Source organism: Acomys russatus, chromosome 29 (assembly GCF_903995435.1).
Source record: "Acomys russatus chromosome 29, mAcoRus1.1, whole genome shotgun sequence".
NCBI classification, from domain to species: Eukaryota; Metazoa; Chordata; class Mammalia; order Rodentia; family Muridae; genus Acomys; species Acomys russatus.
This window is the reverse complement of record NC_067165.1, coordinates 3,654,851-3,673,348: the sequence shown is the minus strand read 5'-3', so window position 1 is coordinate 3,673,348 and position 18,498 is coordinate 3,654,851. Positions and strand designations below refer to the sequence as shown.

At 46.8% G+C, this 18,498-nt stretch overlaps 1 protein-coding gene across 1 annotated transcript in view; it reads right to left on the bottom strand.

The window, feature by feature from the left end:
* Nucleotides 1-18,031, bottom strand: part of Plpp3 (phospholipid phosphatase 3) — a 79,520-nt gene extending 61,489 nt beyond the window's left edge. Inside the window, exon 1 of the mRNA XM_051171961.1 lies at nucleotides 17,351-18,031. Within this exon, the coding sequence (XP_051027918.1) occupies nucleotides 17,351-17,489 (139 nt within the window). The 5' untranslated portion in view covers nucleotides 17,490-18,031. The remainder of the gene's footprint in view (nucleotides 1-17,350) is intronic.
* Nucleotides 18,032-18,498: the final 467 nt, after the last annotated feature.

Here is an 18,498-nt window from a genome sequence, read left to right as displayed (position 1 = left end):
GATTTGTTTAAGGCCACTAACTAGCACCAGGGCTGGCGTAAACTGAAGCCATGATGCTTAAGTGCCCGGGTTGAGCGGTGATGGAGTCGGGTGTGGGCAGAAACCGGCTTCCGGAACCGGTTCCCCTTCTGCAGCCTGATGCAAAGTAAAAAGCATGGGGGAAAGGTCAGATGTGGTAGAGCACTGCGTGGTGTTTCTTTAACAGAAATAAAACCAGCACACAAAGGCAGACATCAACTACAACATCTGTGGACTCCAAAAGGCTGGCCAGGTGTGTCTGGGGAGCAAGGTGTGAAGAGATAGTGAAGGAAGGCCACTCCCCTTTGAGTTGGGGATTTCCTCAACATTATTGCTGTGAGTTGGGATGCTATACTAAGCTTTCCAGGGCTTTGTAGGCCACTGACACATGGGAACAATATCTAATTTACATTACGGCCAAATCTAGAGTTTAAAGCTGTGCTTTCCCTTCTGGATTTGACCTTGAATCCAATTGTGTAAGAGTTTTCTTCCCTCTGGAGTCGCCTGAGCGAATGTAGTTTTCCCATCTGTAAAATAAGGGTGGGGAGGGGGGAATTCTTGATGCTTGAGTCCTCTACATGAGATGGTCTGGGACTATCCGAAACATTGGTACTGGGCTGGTCAGAAGCAGCACTGTGCTAAAATGGCTTCATCAGTGTGGTCCCCTCCTTGACTAGCTGTGACCATGTTACATACTGTGTTTAGCGTTCTTTCTCCGGCCCCCTTCCTAACATAGGATTAATAACGCCTAGAGTCAGCTACTTCTGCACAGAGGACATGGTGTACTCCTGTTACCCCACCTGCCCAACATTTGTTCTAAAAGATACAAGGGCAGGACTCCATCTGATTCACTGTTGAGTCTGAAATCTCCAAAGCTACTGTGGTTCCAGGCATATCCACTAAGAGAACTTATCACCACAAGTTACACACGTACTGAAAATTATGAACAGATTGCTATGATCAGTAATCATGTGGTAACTATTACTTGCCTACACTGTACCAAATAGGTGGTACTGGGCTAAAAGGATAAGAAGGCTGATGTTCTATCAAAATGATCTTTTTGAGCAGAAAGTTTGATGTTAATAGGGAACTAGAGGGGCTGTAGATGGTGTAGGAGTGGGAGGACTAACTGAATGATAGCTTTGAAATAAGAAGCACAACAGCCGGGTGGTGGTGCTGCACATCTTTAATCCCAGCACTTGGGAGGCAGAGGCGAGTGGCTCACTGAGTTCGAGGCCAGCCTGGTCTACAGAGTGAGTTCCAGAACAGTCAAGGCTATACAGAGAAATGCCCATGCGCACTCGCGCGCGCGCGCGCGCGCACACACACACACACACACACACACGCAAGGTTAGTTTCTAATTCCTGGCCTCCTATGCTTCAGTCTTACCATTTGTACAGCTGGAGAGGTGGACCCTTTCCTTATGGATTCCATGTACCTACACAGATGAGACAAACCCTGGGAAGGAAATGCGTGCTCTGTAGTGTTTGCTTTTCCTTCCTCTGAATCAGACATTTTGGTTTTTCATGTCTCAGGTCCTCAGAACCGTGAGACACCAGATGGATGCAGATAAATAGCTCAAGGGCAAGGGTGACAAAGGTCCACCTACAGGTCACTTGGTAATGGCGGTGTTTTTGCTTCTTTGACCCAAGGTCTCTCAATGTAGCTCAGGCTGGCCTTGAACTCTCCGTCATTGTAATGGCTTCCCAATGGGCATAAAAGCAAGAGGCCAGACATCGTTTGAAGTAACAGAACGAGTGTCACCACACAGCCAAGCTAAAAAAGGTTGAAGTGAAAAATCAACCCTCTTCCTTCTTATGTGTTCCGGTCTCGCACTGTTTAAGAGTACAGTTTCCCAGAGGAAGTAGCCGGATGTGGAAAAGGAACTTCTGGATGCCTCACACCGTCAGTCACAGCAAGGGAAAGTTTGGTAAGGGCGTCCCAGTGAGTTAGCCACACTCAGGATATACACGGAGATAACTGTTGTCTCCCAGCTTGGGTATCGCTTCTCTAATGGTGTTTTTTTTTTGTTTTGTTTTTGTTTTTGTTTTGCAACCACTTATGTAACTCAAGGCAGAGGGCTTGCCCAACACGTGTGAGGCCCTGAGTTCAAATCCTGCTATACAAGAAGATCATCCACCTATTCATTCTCTCGGGTTTTGTCTTTTGTTTTTATTTTCTTCTTCCTGTTCAAAGCCTTCTGGAAGGTAAGACTAACATGAGGTAAATTAAACTTTTTTCCTTTTTTTAAAGAAGCAATCATGGTTAGCAGGAATTCATTTTTGTTGGCCAAATTTACCACGTCATTAAATAACATAAAGGCTAAATTTTTTAAGAAGCCTAAATTGTCTCAAATTAGGTGCGCACTCCCAATCTCTCAAGTTCTTTTAGACTATCATGGGCTGTTACTGACTCTAGCCAGTGACTTTTTTCCATTTCATCATGATGACTTACAGGGAGTAGGCATCAAGCAGTTCTTAGCTTTATAATTACATTTAATAATGTAGCTATTTATAGAAAAAAATCTATTGTGTCAGTGGCTACCTTGAGATTATGGAGTTACACAAAACAAAAATCTTATTGTCCTCTTTGGCTTTGTCTTTACTGTCTAAATTGTTTTTCTTTTGGTTTTTCGAGACAAGGTTTCTCTGTCCTAGACTCACTCTGTGACCGGGCTGGCCTCGAACTCACAGAGACACGCCTGCCTCTGCTGGGAATAAAGATGCACGCCACTACTGCCCAACCTAAAATATTTTTTATTTATATAAATGTTTTATAAAAGAAACACTAAATTAGGAGTTTCTTTTATGATATCCAAGCAGAGAGACAACAGTTATTTCCATTTATGTCCTGACTGTGGCTAACTTTCTGGGAGGCCTTGACCAAGTAACTTTCCCTTGCTGTGACTGACTGTGTGAGGCGCCCAGAAGTTCCTCTTCCAAATCTGGGTACTTCCTCTGGGAAAGTGTTCTATTAAAAATGAGAGACTTGCACACATAAGAAGGAAGAGGGTCGATTTTTCTCTAATTGTACGCCATAATACAAGGCCAATCATTTTTTTTTTTTTTAACATTATAAAGACCAACACAAAATGGCATGGGACCCGCAGAAAAGAGAACTCTGCCCAGAGGCAATCAGGAAGCACTTGAGATTTTGACTACCAAGAACTGGGTAGCCCATTCCTAAACAGGAGAAAGAATGGCACAGGCTAGGTACAGCTAGGAAGGTCATCAGATGTGCATGTCTGAGGCCCAAGTGTGCAACGAACGAGGTCAGAGCTGGGAAGGAAGGCAGCGTGAGCAGGAAGGGAGGAAGACAGAGGGCACGGCGGAACCAAGTTCTGAGGGTTCTCAAGCATGCCTCGAGCTACACTCTGCAGACATGGGATGGCGCCCTGAGGAGAAGGGCCTGCATGCTCAGAGCTGCCATTCAGAAGAACTCTTGGTTACATACCCAAGGACACCTATGGATTGCCGCCTAAAAATACGATCTGCAAGGACATTTTTCCATATGTGGTAACAGCATGTACTCAGTGCAGAGCTTCAGGAATCAGCACTGTAGGGAGAAGAGAGCGCGTTTCAAAGAAAACCGCACTCACGTCACACAGATACGAATAAGTGCTTCCTGCTCACGCGGCACACCATCGGCCTGTCTCAGCCATTCGTCCTCTTTTTTTTTTTTTTTTTTTCGAGACAGGGTTTCTTTGTGTAGCCTTGGCCATCTTGGACTCACTTTGTAGACCAGGCTGGCCTCGAACTCACAGCGATCCGCCTGCCTCTGCCTCCCGAGTGCTGGGATTAAAGGTGTGCGCCACCACGCCCGGCTTCATTCGTCCTCATTTTACCGTCACCACGTGATAGCAATTTGTCCACGCTGCCGCATAAAATACCATAAACATTGTGCCTGGACAGCCGACAAGCTGCCTCCTAGACGTCTTATTTTTATAATTCCATTAAAGTATCAGAACAAAACGTCTGACCGTGCTTCTCCATCCACGGCTGTGCGGCTCTCTCCTCGCTTGTCCTTCAAGCCAGGCTCCGCCCCCTCAGTATATTTCTCTACATCATCCCCCGGGCACATTGTATTTGTCTCAATAAAGGAAGGGAAAAGAGAAGATAGCCAGACAAACTGAGGACCGTTCTCTGTGGAGGCTTTCTGACAATAGGAGAGCAGAGGACAAGCCCGGCAGTCCCTTCCTCAGTTGCCTTGGGCTTATTTCGTGTTTGTCCACAAGGGATGCAGGAAGAACCCTCGGGAGCCCACGGCCAGCCAGCGATGCTACTCTGCATTCTAAGTGTGAAGGGTATGTGCAAACGGGGCCTGCTTGCAGGCCTATTTAACTTTTCCATGGGGTATGTGTTTGTCAAAGCTCTGTGCCAACCCCCTCAGAAAGAAATGTCACAAAACTCCTTTTAGAGAGGCTAAAGAGACCTACTTTATGCACTTGGTCTCATATGCTAATCAGAGAGCACCATTGAAATCCCAGCTGAATAGGAGCCCTACAATAGCCTGGGAAACACTCGGTGGTCTTTCCAAAGCGCAGGCTGCTCCACTCAAAGCATGTCACCCCCTGGCTTTCTAACTCCTTCGGAGAAAGTGGACAAGAAGGAGAATCAACACTGGGATCAGAAGCTGCTATTCCTCTGCAGAAAAGTCAGCCCACTTCCGCAGTGATGCTCGTTGGCTTCTCCGGGTTTCTTTGGAGGCAGCATAGCCCCATCTGAAGCTGCAGCGCTCCTACTAGCGCTGTCCGGTCTATGTGCGATGCAAGTGGACGCAGGGTCCAGTGACCAGCTCAAGGGAGATTCTAAAACTGCGCTTTCCTGGGAATCTTCGTAAATGATCTCTGCTAGAGATTAACTGGTTGAATTATTAATGCAGTGTGTCACCAGCCACCAATAAGAGTTGACACTGGCCCTGCTGACCAGCTTTCTGAAAGGGAGAAAAAAAAAATCCTGAAGTGAGTGCCAGACTCTCCCTTTGCAGGGTTGTTGTGAAACTCAAGTAAGTTAATAATGCATGAAGTAGCTTGCCACATGAGGATTCAGTGAAATGCATGCCCTTCCAGCCTGGGGTTCAGAGTCTTGCTTCTAGTCTCTTAAGAATTTACACAGGAACAGGAAATACTGACATGGGCAAAGGGCTTTAAACCTCAAATCAAACTTAAATACTTTATAGGGCCTGATAATTTGAAGACATTCTGACTGGCTCACTTTATTCATATTCTTGTTAGTGAAAACTCCAAATGCCAGTTTCAGGAGTGCAGGTGTTAGTTGGGTCATGGGTGAGAGTGAGCACCACGATTTTCTATCCCGAGGGATTGAGCCCGTCACTCAATCTCTCTCAACAGCAGCTAGCTCATCCACAGCATCAATTAGAGGACTGTGCCTCCTTTGGGGCTGCTAAGATCTGATGGGATGGTGATGTGCTGCCCGGAGAGTGTGTGTTCAAAAACATCCGTATTCCAGTCTCTTCCAGCTGGCTGAAGATGGCTCTACTCCAGGTGTCACAGTTGGGTTTTGTTGTTCTTGTTTGCTTTGGGGGGGCTGACTGATGGTGGGGAGCTAGGGAGGCCTACAGTGAGGAAAAACTAATCGAAGCAAGGCAGAATACCTAAATACAGACTCTCAGACTGTGCACTGTCAGTTGGCAGAATTCTTCAGTGAAGGATTGCTCATTGATAATAAACCCTTGGTGTTGCAGTTGCAATGAGCACAACTGTAAACGATCAGTTTAAGGCAAACGAATAATGGAGGTTCTCAGCTCCATCAATGGACTTAGGAAAATTAAATCTAAAACTCATGACAGCTTATTTCCCCCAGGGATGGAAAGCCCTGTACTTTGCATGCTTTGACCCAAGATGTATATTTTATTTTCCCAGCCAGTCCCTAGGAGCTCCACACTCATACAGTGCTTCAAGTTCAGGCCTTTCAAAGCAATCCTTCACAAAGGTGCTAGGGGTTCACCGTTTACCAGCCCCCCTGCCACGCTGGTGGAATTGCTCTCTGAATAGATTCCAATGAGAAGGCCCTGAACAAAAGACTCTCTGGTAAGCTGGTAACACCTTTGGAAATATCTTTAAAATCTCAGCTTTCTAGAAGTTCCTCCTCCTGAGCCCAGTGCGTGCAGTTGCTGCAGAACAAAGCATTATGCATTTAATCAAAACTGCCGCTGAGGGCAAGATGTCAGCAAACGCAAGGATGAGAAGAAGTGATGCGTTAGGCTGGAAACCTCCAGACCAAAACAGCCCCTTTGGGCAAGTGTCTAATGAAATGGGCTGTGTGGTGGAGAAACATTTCTGCCACTTCCTGTCGGCGGTTGCTAACTTTGTAACAATGTGGGTCATTTGTGGGGAAGAGGCCAAGCCGAGCAGTTCTATTTACTACGTTTAATGAACGAGCTGCGTCCGCAGACACTAACCAGAGAAGCTCAAAATTTACCACTATGGCAGATTGAACCCATGGCACAAAAAGGGTCACGAACAGAGTGACCCATTATTGCTGCCTGCTGTGACCCACAAAGGGGCTCTAGTTCAAGGCCCGCCCACCCCTTACTAAGCCTTCCCACAGTACCCAAGGATCCCCGACTCTCCCCTCTCAGTTCCCGGCCTTTGCTCCTTTCAAGGTATAGAATTACTAGCACTGGAGAACCCTGAAACTTCTTTCATGCCCTCTCCCCTATTACTTCTAGGAATACTCTTAATCAATTCCTACTTTTGTTAGGCAAAGCACGGAGAACATCAATTGCATGTATCTTCTAATGGAGGAAAATAAGGAGGAAGACCATAGTGAACTGACAGGTGTCACTCAAATCACCAATTCAGAGTGCTGATGCAAGGTAGATGCTGAGGCTCAAAACAAAAACAAAAACAAAAAACAAACAAAAACAAAGACAGAACAAAAAAAAACGTATTTCTTTTATGCTTACAGATGTTTTACCTGCATGTATGTCTGTGCACCATGTGTTTGCAATGCTCACAGAGGCCAAAAGAGGGCGCTACTCTACACCACCCCGCTCCCCAGAACTGGAGTTGCAGACAGTGAGCCGCGTGGGTACTAGAAATTGCACCTAGGTTCTCTGCAAGAGCAGCCAGTGCTCTTAACCAATACCCCCAGATGCCGGTGCTTTAAGCTGGTCTTTGCAAGTTGTTAGTAAAAGTAGAGTATACATTAAGTATGTCTGAAGTGTCCACACAGCCATGGTTGCCGTAACTGACCTTAAGGGGTCCAGAAAAGGCAACCCAGGGGGAGAATCTACCTCACTTTAGACAACTTACTGATAGAACAGACTTGGGGCAGAAGGGGTGGGGGGAGAGACAGGCCTTCACAAACACTCGGAACAATGAGCAGAGAAACCCCGCCTCCCCAGAAGACTGCTCATCCCATTCTGGAACACTCTTACCGCGCTGGAGTGATTTTCGACCGCTCTGAAAGTGGAGAAAAAAGTGAACGGCGCTTTACAGGTTCCTTGGAGAACTAAATCAGAGTGTGTGTACAGCGCTTAACCTGGTAAGAACCCCACAGCTAACACCCAATACATGTAAGCAACTGCCGTGATGTAATCGGGCTTCCTCCAGATACCTGGACATATTAGCTGAGTGCGAGCCACTTTCCCGTTTTGAGCTGAGGAGCCAGCGATCTGCATTCGCTTCGTTCTGTTTCTGGAAACACGGAGGCGTCGTGGAAAGCGGCTAAGAGAAATGAAGATTATCTCTCCTTCGCCCTCTTAAAACATCTGTGCTTTTTCATGTCCAGCATATTAAATCACTTGCCACTTAGTGCATTTTACCGCGATGTGTGCCATTTAATCCGTAAAGCCTTGTTATGGTCTTAGCTTCTTTAATTTTAGTATCTCCTGATAGCCAGCATGTGAGTCTAAGTGATGGGAAATCATCTTAATTCTGAGATGGTGATTAGATACAGCCACCTATTCTGTGTGTGTGGCGGGGGGTGGGGGGTTGGGGGGGGGAGTGAAAGAATAAATTTACCAGGAACGGAACAGAGAGCTTTACATTGTGTGGCCTTAAAGTAGTAGTAACTAGGTTCCAGGAACATACAGGTTTTAATATCTGTACTTCTAAACAGTTTTAAAGATACCTGGAAGTGCTTTGTTCCCCGCCCCCCCCCCCCCCACTTGGAAAGTTCCCAGTCTGTAAGCTCCACCTAACTTTGCAGGTTATTACCCAGCAGGGGAGGGGCGTCTAGCCCACCCTTGCAGCTTCTTTTTTCCAATACTGTTTTCTGCTCACTCACCTTAAACCCGGAGAACACCACTTAAAGGACTAAAAATCTGTTTCTTTGTGGGAAATGCCCTAACAAAAGGATTCTGCAGTCATTTCAGGAATATCTTAATTCCTAAGACTTTTGACTTTTTTTTTTTTCTCATATGCTTTAATTGATCTAAAGTGGTGCAGATGTGATAGAAATAATTTTGCAATTCCTCAAAAACTTCAACATCTGATAATATGATCAAGCAATCCCACTCTTTTTGACAGGGTCACTCTGTGTAGCTTTGTAGACCAGGCTGGCCTCAAACTCGCAGCAATCTGCCAGCCTCTGCCTCCATTAAAGGCGAGCGCCACCACACCCGGCTAATTGTACTGATTTCAAAGACCTTTGTTGAACTCTTCTAACTTTTTTTTTCCACTGTAAAGGAAATTTACATTTGTAAAACAGTGTAGCCACCAAAGTAGAAATTCTTCCCTCAAAGTTGGAGTTACTAAAGAACCTAGCAGTTCCTCAAGCAACTATATGAAAATTTCCATTAAAAAAAGAAAGCAAAGATAAAGTTCTCTTTGTTCTCTTGCTCCTCTAAAACAATGTCCAAGCTGCCTGCCATTATCAGTCCCTTTTCTCAGTCTGGTATTTTTCTTTCTTCCTTTTTCTTTTCTTTTATTTTTTCTTTTTCTTTCTTTTTTTTTCTCTTTTTTCCTTTTTGATTTTTTTGTTTGTTTGTTTGTTTTTGTTTGTTTTTTCTAGACAGGGTTTCTCTGTGTAGCCTTGGCCATCCTGGACTCACTCTGTAGACCAGGCTCGCCTCGAACTCACAGCGATCTGCCTGCCTCTGCCTCCTGAGTGCTGGGATGGGTTTCTCTGTGTAGCCCTAGCTGTCTTGGACTCACTATGCAAACCAGGCTGGCCTCGAACTCACAGCAATCTGCCTGTCTCTGCCTCCTTAAAGGCCCGGGTATCAACCCTGTTTTCCAGCCTCATCTCTGGCCTCCTCTCTCCCTGGCCCTCATGTTGCAAATGGAGCACATTACAGCCCAGATTCCACCAAAGGGCCTTCCCAACTACATTCCCACTTCCCTGGCTTAGAACCTGTGGTTCCCTCCTCTCTCCAAACCCTCGTCCCCTTTCTTGGTTTCTGGGCTACTGTTTCTCTCCTAGGACCCAGTTTCATGAGCCACCTCGATCACTCCTCACTGTGTTTACATAAGGCCCTCCTTTAAGGCCCCGCCCCCCACGATGTGTCATCATTAACCAGAGGCTGTTTCATTTCACCAGCCTGGGAATTCCTTTTGGGTAAACGTAGGGCACCTTGCCCATTGCTTGTGCTCCAGGAACCTCTGTAGAAGACAAGACTTGAAAGGCAGGTGCAAACGCGGACTTGATCAGATCCGCTCACTGGGAATTACACAGATTTACTCTGCAAACTAATTGGAGTGGGGCAGATATGAAGACGACCTCAACAAGAATGGCCTCCCTCATGTCACTGTAATTGTGTATTGTGCACTTTAGGGATACGCACAGGGGCCAGCACACACTGCTTATTATGACAAGGCACCTCTGTTGATTTGCATTTCTCTGGGAAAAAAAAAAAAAAAAAACCTCTCCAGGCTTATAATTTTGTTAATTTGTGACAACCCTCCAAGACACACCATCAATACCCAGAGCACAAGACATACTTTGAAAGCACACAAAAATCAACTGCATCTTTCAAAGGCTTGACTGTGAGCACACTGCTCTCACCTGCAGGGTTTGGTGTGTTTTACTTTTAGTGCAGATGCACACTTATAAATTTATCTGGACCTATGTGAAGAATAGTAGGCATTCGATGATAGGGCCTCCCTTGGCTCCGAGTGTTAGCACTTCCATCAATGTACAATCTTCTGAAAATCAGTTAGTCCCAGACTCTGCTTCCCCCATGAGCTGATGAGAATAATTCCTACCTCAAGAGTTGTTCAGAGGCATTTTTAAGAGCCAGGCTTTAAAAATGTGAGTTCCTTTTCTTTTCTCCTGGGATGTGTTATAGAAGGTGGGGCCTGTTGAAACACAAATCCCTCCTCAGCAGTGAGTAGAGGCTAAGGTGCACCTTCTAGATCCAGTACCAGTCTGAAGAAAAGAATATATCAAAACTGCCTAGTCCTCCAAACTCACACCATGAGTCTCTGGCCTCACACAGTGATGAGAAGGAAAAATGAAACCTGTTAGTGTTGTGCCTCTTTGGACTGACATAGGCAAGGAAAATCATAGACGGCTCTCTCAGAGCTGTGCCACAACCCCTTGGCAATTATTAGCCAGGCCAGGCCCCTGTGCCCACAGGTGAGCAGGGACATTTGTGCTCCCATGCCCACACTATCCCATTGTTACAGATGAGGAAAGAGGCCTCAGTGGGGTTAGATCATGTCACATAATGGTGGCGCTCTGAGAGAGAGAGAGAGAGAGAGAGAGAGAGAGGAGAGAGGGGGAGGGGGAGAGGAGAGAGAATGAGAGAGAGAGAGAGAAAGAGAGAAGAGAGAAGAGAGAAGGGGGGAGCACGCACCAGCCTCTCACTGTAAAGCCTTTTCTTCTCAGGCTTTCCACCATTCACTCACTGATCTGATTGAGATAAGAAAATATTAGTAAGCTTGGCATGGCTGACAACAAAACTCTAAAGAGAGTCTGCGACTCTAGGCAATAAAAAGTTGTCCCAATGGCTTATTACGAACCATCCATGGAGAGGCAGAGCCCACCTTAAACTGATAGACAGCAGTTTGGCACAACTTCCAAACCTACTGTCAAGTAATGGTCTTTAAGGTCCCTATACCCCATAAAGCAAGCAGGCCACACATAGGTGGTCCTTAATATAATTGAAGCAAGCGAAATGGAACTGAAGGAGCACCTCTTCCTTGGACTGCACTGGGAAGTGGCCAGTGAGGGAGGATGAATGGCCCCAGGAAAGCGCGGTGAGCAACAGGTACTGCCCTAGGCTGCAACTTCCCCATTGTCTAACCCACATGATTGGCCCAGGTTGGCACGGTACTACCTTCCTGAACAAACAAAGAGCACCCCAGGAAAGAAACAGAAGCATTTCCCTCTGTCCAGTCAGGCATCCCCTGCACCATCACAGGACAAAAACAAGTGTAAGACCTAACACGGGTCACTTGTCCAAATTCTCTCCACCTTCCTCAGACAGCTGTGGTTTTTGCCTCAGATGACATGGACCATCATCTCTTCTCCAAAGGACGAGAGCATCAGCCACTGCAGGTGACGGTGCTCCCCCCCGCCCCCCCGACCTTCCCAGACAGGTCAGAGATCTGTCACTGTTTCTTCAGCTGATGGAAACCATTTGTGTCCACTCTGCAAGCTTTTCTTCCTCAGATGTTTTCCCTTTAATAAGTTTCAGGAGACGTTGGGGTAAAAGGAAAAGGAGGAAGAAAGGAAAAAGAAGGGCTCTGTCACAGAACCCTGGAGGGTTAAGGAAGGTGAAGGATGCTACCGTTACTACTAAACACAATGGCAACTCCTGCTTCTGCTGATAAGAACACACTTCTGAACTTTGCACATTCAACCTCGCACCTCAGCTGCAGGGCACAACCTACACAGCCTGTCACAACTTCCCTGGTTTTACAAATGAGGAAGCTGAAGCCCGGGAGAGGGCAAATGACAGTTGTTCAAATCACACCTATAGGTGTTAGCTTTATGTCCCCTGCAGTCCCAACAGGAGAGACTCCACAACCTGTATTGTTTTCCCAAGACTCTGTGTCAAGCTAACTTTGATCTGCTCAAGTCTCCACTTAGAGATCCAGTGTATTCCTGTTTCACCTCTCACTCACACAAACTTCACAGCTCAGGAAAAGACAGATACACGGCCAGCGACAAGCCAGAAACACTTAGAACCTCACAATACAACAAGTGCCCAAACAGTCAGTGCCCAGACAAAAAGCCCACTACATAATTCAATTGCCCTTAAGACATCAAGCGTGACACAACACAGTGATTCTACAACAGACCTGAGAAAAATCAGGCAAAGGTTTTATAAAAATACAGAAGCCTAGATCCTGCCCAAAACCCCTGGGGGAAACTCAGAATTTGTATTCCACGCCAGACGGTTCTCTTCAGGTGAGTTTATTAGACACAGGCGTAACAGGCACTCCCCACTTTAAAGAATACTCCCCCAGTAGTGTATAGAACTGAACTGACACACGAGGTGGGGTTTCTCCAAAAATATTGCTGCCTACACAAGGAAGAAGCCCCTGACTACAGTCTAATCGGCATCATGCTGTGACCGGCTGGGCTTTGCCAATCCCAGACAACTGCACAGGAAGGGGCAAAGAATCTCACAGCGACAGGCACTCCCAGGGCTAAAAATGGAAGGGCCACCCCCCAACTCTACTTTTCCCATCCTCCCACCCAGCCAGCTACCTCCAAGATATCCCTTAAGACATTTTTAAGAAAATAAAGAAGAGAAAGAAAATGGGTGAGAGGGGCAGCAATTTTGGCCAGTAAGGAAATAGGTTTTCTACCACCCTAGAAAAAAAGCCAGCAGTTTACCAAGTGCATGCCCCCTTCGTGTTCCTTCTAATGTATGCAGGAGAGTTGGCACTGTGGTTCAACAGCGGATTCATGAAAATCTGTTCCTATATTCTGGGGCTCAGTGGTACATTATGTTATCAAAACCAATAGTGCTTTGCTACATTACTTAAAACACACAGGAAATGCAATCACTGAGCAACAGGAACATGTAAGGCACTCGAAGGGCTTGTGTAGTTGTTTGCTTTTGATTACTATAAATTTCAGAGAGAAAGGATAAAGGACACATCCAGGCAAAGGGTGGGGGACCTAACCAGTTAACACCAATTTAGGCCAATTTTCATCAATATTTCTTTTTCTTCCTTCCTTCTTTCAATTTATTTATTTATTTATTTATTTATTTATTTATTTATTTATTGGTTTTTCAATTCTCTGTGTAGCCTTGGCTGTCATGGACTTGCATTGCAGACCAGGCTGGCCTCGAACTTACAAAGATCCTCCTGCCTCGGCCTCCAGTACTGGGATTACACATGTTCCACCGTACCCAGCTTCACCATTATTTCTTTGGTCAAATCTGCGGGTGTACAACACATCTTCCAGCATATTCACAAAACTGTGCAGAGCTAGGAGTTCTAGACTAGTCTCTCTCTCTTTTGCTGCCATAATAAGAAACTCATGTCCAGAAAGTGAATTTGTCCAAATCACACAGTGACAAGTCAATACAAGATCAGAACTCACACCTCTCGGCTCCCTGTTTTTGCCATAGCTCCCAGACAAATGCAGAAATCCTCTCTGTGAGATCTGCATCCCAGAGTATTCAGTGGCACTCTGGGATTTTAGACATAATCTACTCAAGAAGCCATTTTGCAATGGACAAATTCAATGTATTTACAACATGGAAGTAGATTTGGGGTCTTAGTTTCCACATGTAAGGGTTCCCTTCTGTTCTCTATGTCCTACTGCCCCTCTCATCATCAAACAGTACAATAGTAATGAAGAAAAACGGATGAACAGTGACAATGACACTATGTATACCATGTATGGAACCAGGTCTAACCTGGTCTTATCATGACTATTTAATCGCAAATAAAAACTGTCAACATTTTAGAATAATTGAATCGGTGTGGGGGGGTGGGGTGCTGCTGGAGAAATGGCTCAGAGGTTAAGAGTACTGACTGCTCTTCCAGAGGTCCTGAGTTCAATTCCCAGCAACCACATGGTGGCTCACAACCATCTATAATGTGATCTAATGCCCTCTTCTGGCATGCAGGCGTACCTGCAGGCAGAACACTGTATACATAATAAATAAATAAAAATCTTAGAAGAGGAAGAGGAGGAGGAGGAGGAGGAATGGTGTGGCTGGTAACTCCTGTATGCTGTATTGCTGATAGAAGAGCTAGAACTTGATTCTCCAGCTTTCATCCAAATGGATACCTGGGGCATGTGATGAGGCAGGTAGCTCTGCAACTGAGCGGGAGGACATATCATTAAGTCCCAATTTCAGGAGTCTCCAAATAAGATAAAAGACTTCACTTATACTGAGAACCAGAGAAGAGCTAAAGCTGACATCCTTAAGAATCTGCTCTTCGGGCTGGAGAGATGGCTCAGTGGTTAAGAGCACCATCTGCTCTTCCAAAGGTCCTGGATTCAATTCCTAGCAACTACATGGTGGCTCACAACCACCTGTAATGGAATCTGAATCCCTCTTCTGGTGTGCATAAAGACAGAGCACTCATATATGTAAAATAAATAAATAAATCTTTAAAATATAAATATATATATATATATATATATATATTTTTTTTTTTTTTTTTTAAAGAATCTGTTCTTCCTTCCCTAAGAGGAGCTTTTTCTGATCTATACCACAGAGATGGCTTTATAGGTGGTACAGTAGTAAGTATATTAATTGACTTATATTTTTAAAAGAGACTAATAGGAAACTTCTGTGGTTCTCAGGGAACGCCATACACCAGAACTAATGGGAAGAGGGGAAAGGTGATCAGGGGTATTTAATTGAAACAAAACCAAAAAGGATTTCAGAGAATCATCTACCATGGGAAGATTTGCCATTGTATTTAAAAGCAATCAGTGGGCAGAAGTAACTGTTGAAGGGCAGTAAACTCCCAGCAGGGTTCTCTGACACCAGATTCTTTTCCCCTTCAAACAAGAGTGGGCTTCTTGTTCTTCACCCGGAATTTAACGTTCTGGAGAGGTATATGAAGCAAATTAAAGCACTCGCATATTTCCACTTACATAACAGGCACACAGCACATCAGCTTTTAGTTTTTCCAATACTAGAAGATGAAGCTTGGTCTGTATTCCTATGGGAGAATAAACAGAAAACTGTCTCTCTTCCTAATATATTAGTGCCCTGTAATGCAGACCATATGATCAATAAACTGTAGAAAAATTAAATCATACTGACAGTCTTAGGCAAAAACTGAACCAAGTAGAAACTTTTTTTTTAAGGACTGCAGTGTGTAGAATATTAAAATCACATGTTGTATTATTAAATCTTCTTTTGGAAGCCAAACAGAGTTAGGTTGCGTAACCACCTCAAGATACATGTTAATCTTCCAGATAGTTCTTCCAATTAAAGGTGTTAGAAGGTATTTAGCCAGTAATACCGTGCTATAGTTTGTGCTTATGCTTAAGTTTTACAGCTGGTTTAGAATTTTCACTCTGGGGAGACACTTGCTGCAAATAAAGAGCTGAAATTCACGTACATACTCCACGCCTGAACACCCAGCAAAACACAGTTGACAGGTATGACTCTGCCCACTGCTAACACGGCTTCCTTTTAATAAGAATGCAACATCTTTGAGAGCACCTCCCCCACCCCAATCTGAAGAGTGTGTCTAGAAACAAGAGCAGTGAGTGCAAAGGCAGTCGGGGAAGTCCTGCTCTGCTTTTCTAACGGCAAAGCTCGCCTGCACAGGCAGCAGGGAAAGCGCTGATCCCACCCACCAAGGACACACTCAAACCCAGGGGGGGCTCAGCCAAGTTAGCTGCACACAGCTTCAACCTGTTTACAGCGTGCTCCCCGTACTCCTCTCATCCCAGGACCTTCGAGGGTCTTAAAGAAAAAAAAATCAACAGCTTGATTATAAGCCCTTAAGCGTACTATCCGTGAAACAAGCCCGCCGCCACCAGGAAGGTAGGCCCCCCAGTGACAGATCTCTACATAGCATCCTAATGCTGAGCGACTGAACTGAGCAGAGAATGGGGTCCACATAAAAACTCCCTTCCCTTTCACAGACCAGTCTGACCTCCAACTGTCTCTACCTGAAGAGAGCCATTCTAAAGAGCCCATTTCACATTCTAAAGAAGCCACCGGCTCACAGCTTTCTCTGAGGGTGGTTGGGCAGGAACAAGAGCTGTGTGAGTCCTCACACAAGGGAAGCTGACCTAGGTCGGTACAATCTGCACGGACTAACCCCTTCTAAGGGGGCTGAAGCCTCAGTGCTGCAGTTCTATTTTGAGGGAACTGAACTGGGAACACAGATGTTTCTTCAGTTAGCAGCGCTGGCAGAGCAGCTCCTGGAAGACATCCGAGTTCTTTAATGCAGGGAGGGGCCTCGCAGACCATCTACTTGAACCCACTCGGTCAACTGAGGAGGAACCTGAGGCCAAGAGGGCAGTTAGGTAGTACAGCCAGCTAATGGCAAAGGGGCAGTGCTCTGGTGACACGTTTTGCATACTTACTTTGATTTACACCAAAGTTCGCTTAAAAGGTAAAACTTCGATTTTTACTTCAACCTTAGAACTATGGTGGGTTCGCGTCAATTACTTCTCACTCCCCTAGCCTGATTCAAGGAATCCTCCCCCCCCTCCCATTCCACTTTCTTTGACTCCCACCGCCCTCCCAGCTGAAGCATGAATCTGTCCTGCAAACGCAGACGTGAGCTAGCACCTCGACTTTGAGGCTGTGCAGCTCAACTGTGGTCCCCAAGCAAGACTGTGGCTGGCTTCCCTTCAGTGGCCTCCCGGCACGAAATCAGGGAGTGAGCTGATTTAAAACTTCTGCCCGCAAAGCCTCCTACCACCTGGCACACAGTAGGCGCTCAACAAGTGATGCGCTCCTCCGTGCCCAGCACCTGGCCAGGGAGAGCCCCGTTCCACCCTCTGGGGGCTTTCAGCCGCGCGAGGAGCGAGTGACAAGGCCAGCTTGCGCGACTGGCCTTGCAAGGCAGCGCGACGGAAAGGGTGGATGTTTACATGCAGGCGGGACCAGCAGCGCCACTCTGGTAGAAGCCTGGCTCGCCCGGAGACCGAGATGGGTCTCACATCAGACTCAGATGCAGGACGGAGGGCCACACGATGCCTCCCGATCCTGGAGCTCGACCCCACACCTTCCAGGGTGCTGTGCAGGGCTCCCAGCTGGAAATCACCACTAGGGAGCTGGTTCCAGCTGCCGCGAACGCACAAGCACGCCCCAACTTGAATTCGCAGGCCAGGGATTGGGGGTCCGCGAGCACGGGGAGCTCGCGGCCAGTACGGCGCTTGGTGGGGATGGCCCCAGAGGCTGACACCGAGGCGGGGCCCGGAGTCTGAGGCCCAGAGGGAGGTGGTGTGGGTCCCGTGGGGCTTCACTCACCCATGAAGAGGCAGAAGAGGTCGAGGCAGATGAGCAGCACCCGCTTGCTGCCGCCCTTCCTCGGGCTGTTGTTGAGCGCCGGGCTGCCGCCGTTCTTACTCTCTGGGACGATCGCCTTGTCGTACTTGTAGCTCTGCATGGCGCTGGCTACGGGAAGCCTCCCCCGGCGCTGCGAGGTGCCGCTGCTCTGGAGCGGGTCTGCGGGTTAGGGACGCGGCAGCGCCGAGTGCAGCCCGGCCGAGTAGTTCCAACTGCAGACGCGGATCGGTTTCCCCTCTGGGCGCCTCTGCTTTCCTCTCAACCCCAAACTGTACGCTAGTCCAAGGGGAAGAGAGCCAAATCCCGAGCAGGAACTTTTGCAGAGCTGTGCTGCCCCGGACGCGGCCGGCTGGCGTGCGTTTGCGTGCTGGAGTTTGCGAGTGGGTAGCGGTGGGCGTCCCGCCACGGTCCTCCGCAGCGACTTAATGAATGGAGCAGCGCGGAGCCCTGCAACTCCGCGGCGTCCCGCAGCTCTCCGCGGCGTCTGCCCAACTCCAACTCTGCCTCCTCCTCCTGCTCCTCCTCCTCCTGCTGCTGCTGCTGCCGCCCGGGCTGCCGCTGTGATCGCTCGGTTTGTTTTCTGAGCTTATATTTCACGAGCTCCTTTAAAAAGCGAGGGGGGAGGAGAAAGACCTCCTTACTTGGCTCCGACAGGATTCTGAAAGCACAGCCCCTTCCTTAAGCTGCCTAAAACGTAGGATAATTAAGGCCACATTTCCCCCACCCCCTTAAAAAAAAAAATCCTAAAAGGAAAAGTTGCTCTCAAACTAGAGAATCCGGGAGCCCCTAGCGTTCAGAAACTCCAAAGTGTCACAAAAGGAAAAATACATATAAATAAAACGAAACAGTTTCTTGCTGGCCTTGGATTAGGAGTGAGGAGAGGGGGGTGAGAGGAGGTCTTTGATACCAAAATGATTTTTTTTTTTAACTTAAAAATTTCAGCCTTGAATTGGATTATCCTAAAAATACAATTTTAAAGGAAAGGTGAGTTTGTTGTTGTTTTAGTTTTAACACTCAGCACCGGTTAATTGTGCTAGATTCAGAAAATACTATGGGGTAAAAGACTCCGGAGCCAACCCCCCTGCTCTAGGATCCTGGCTATGTCTCTG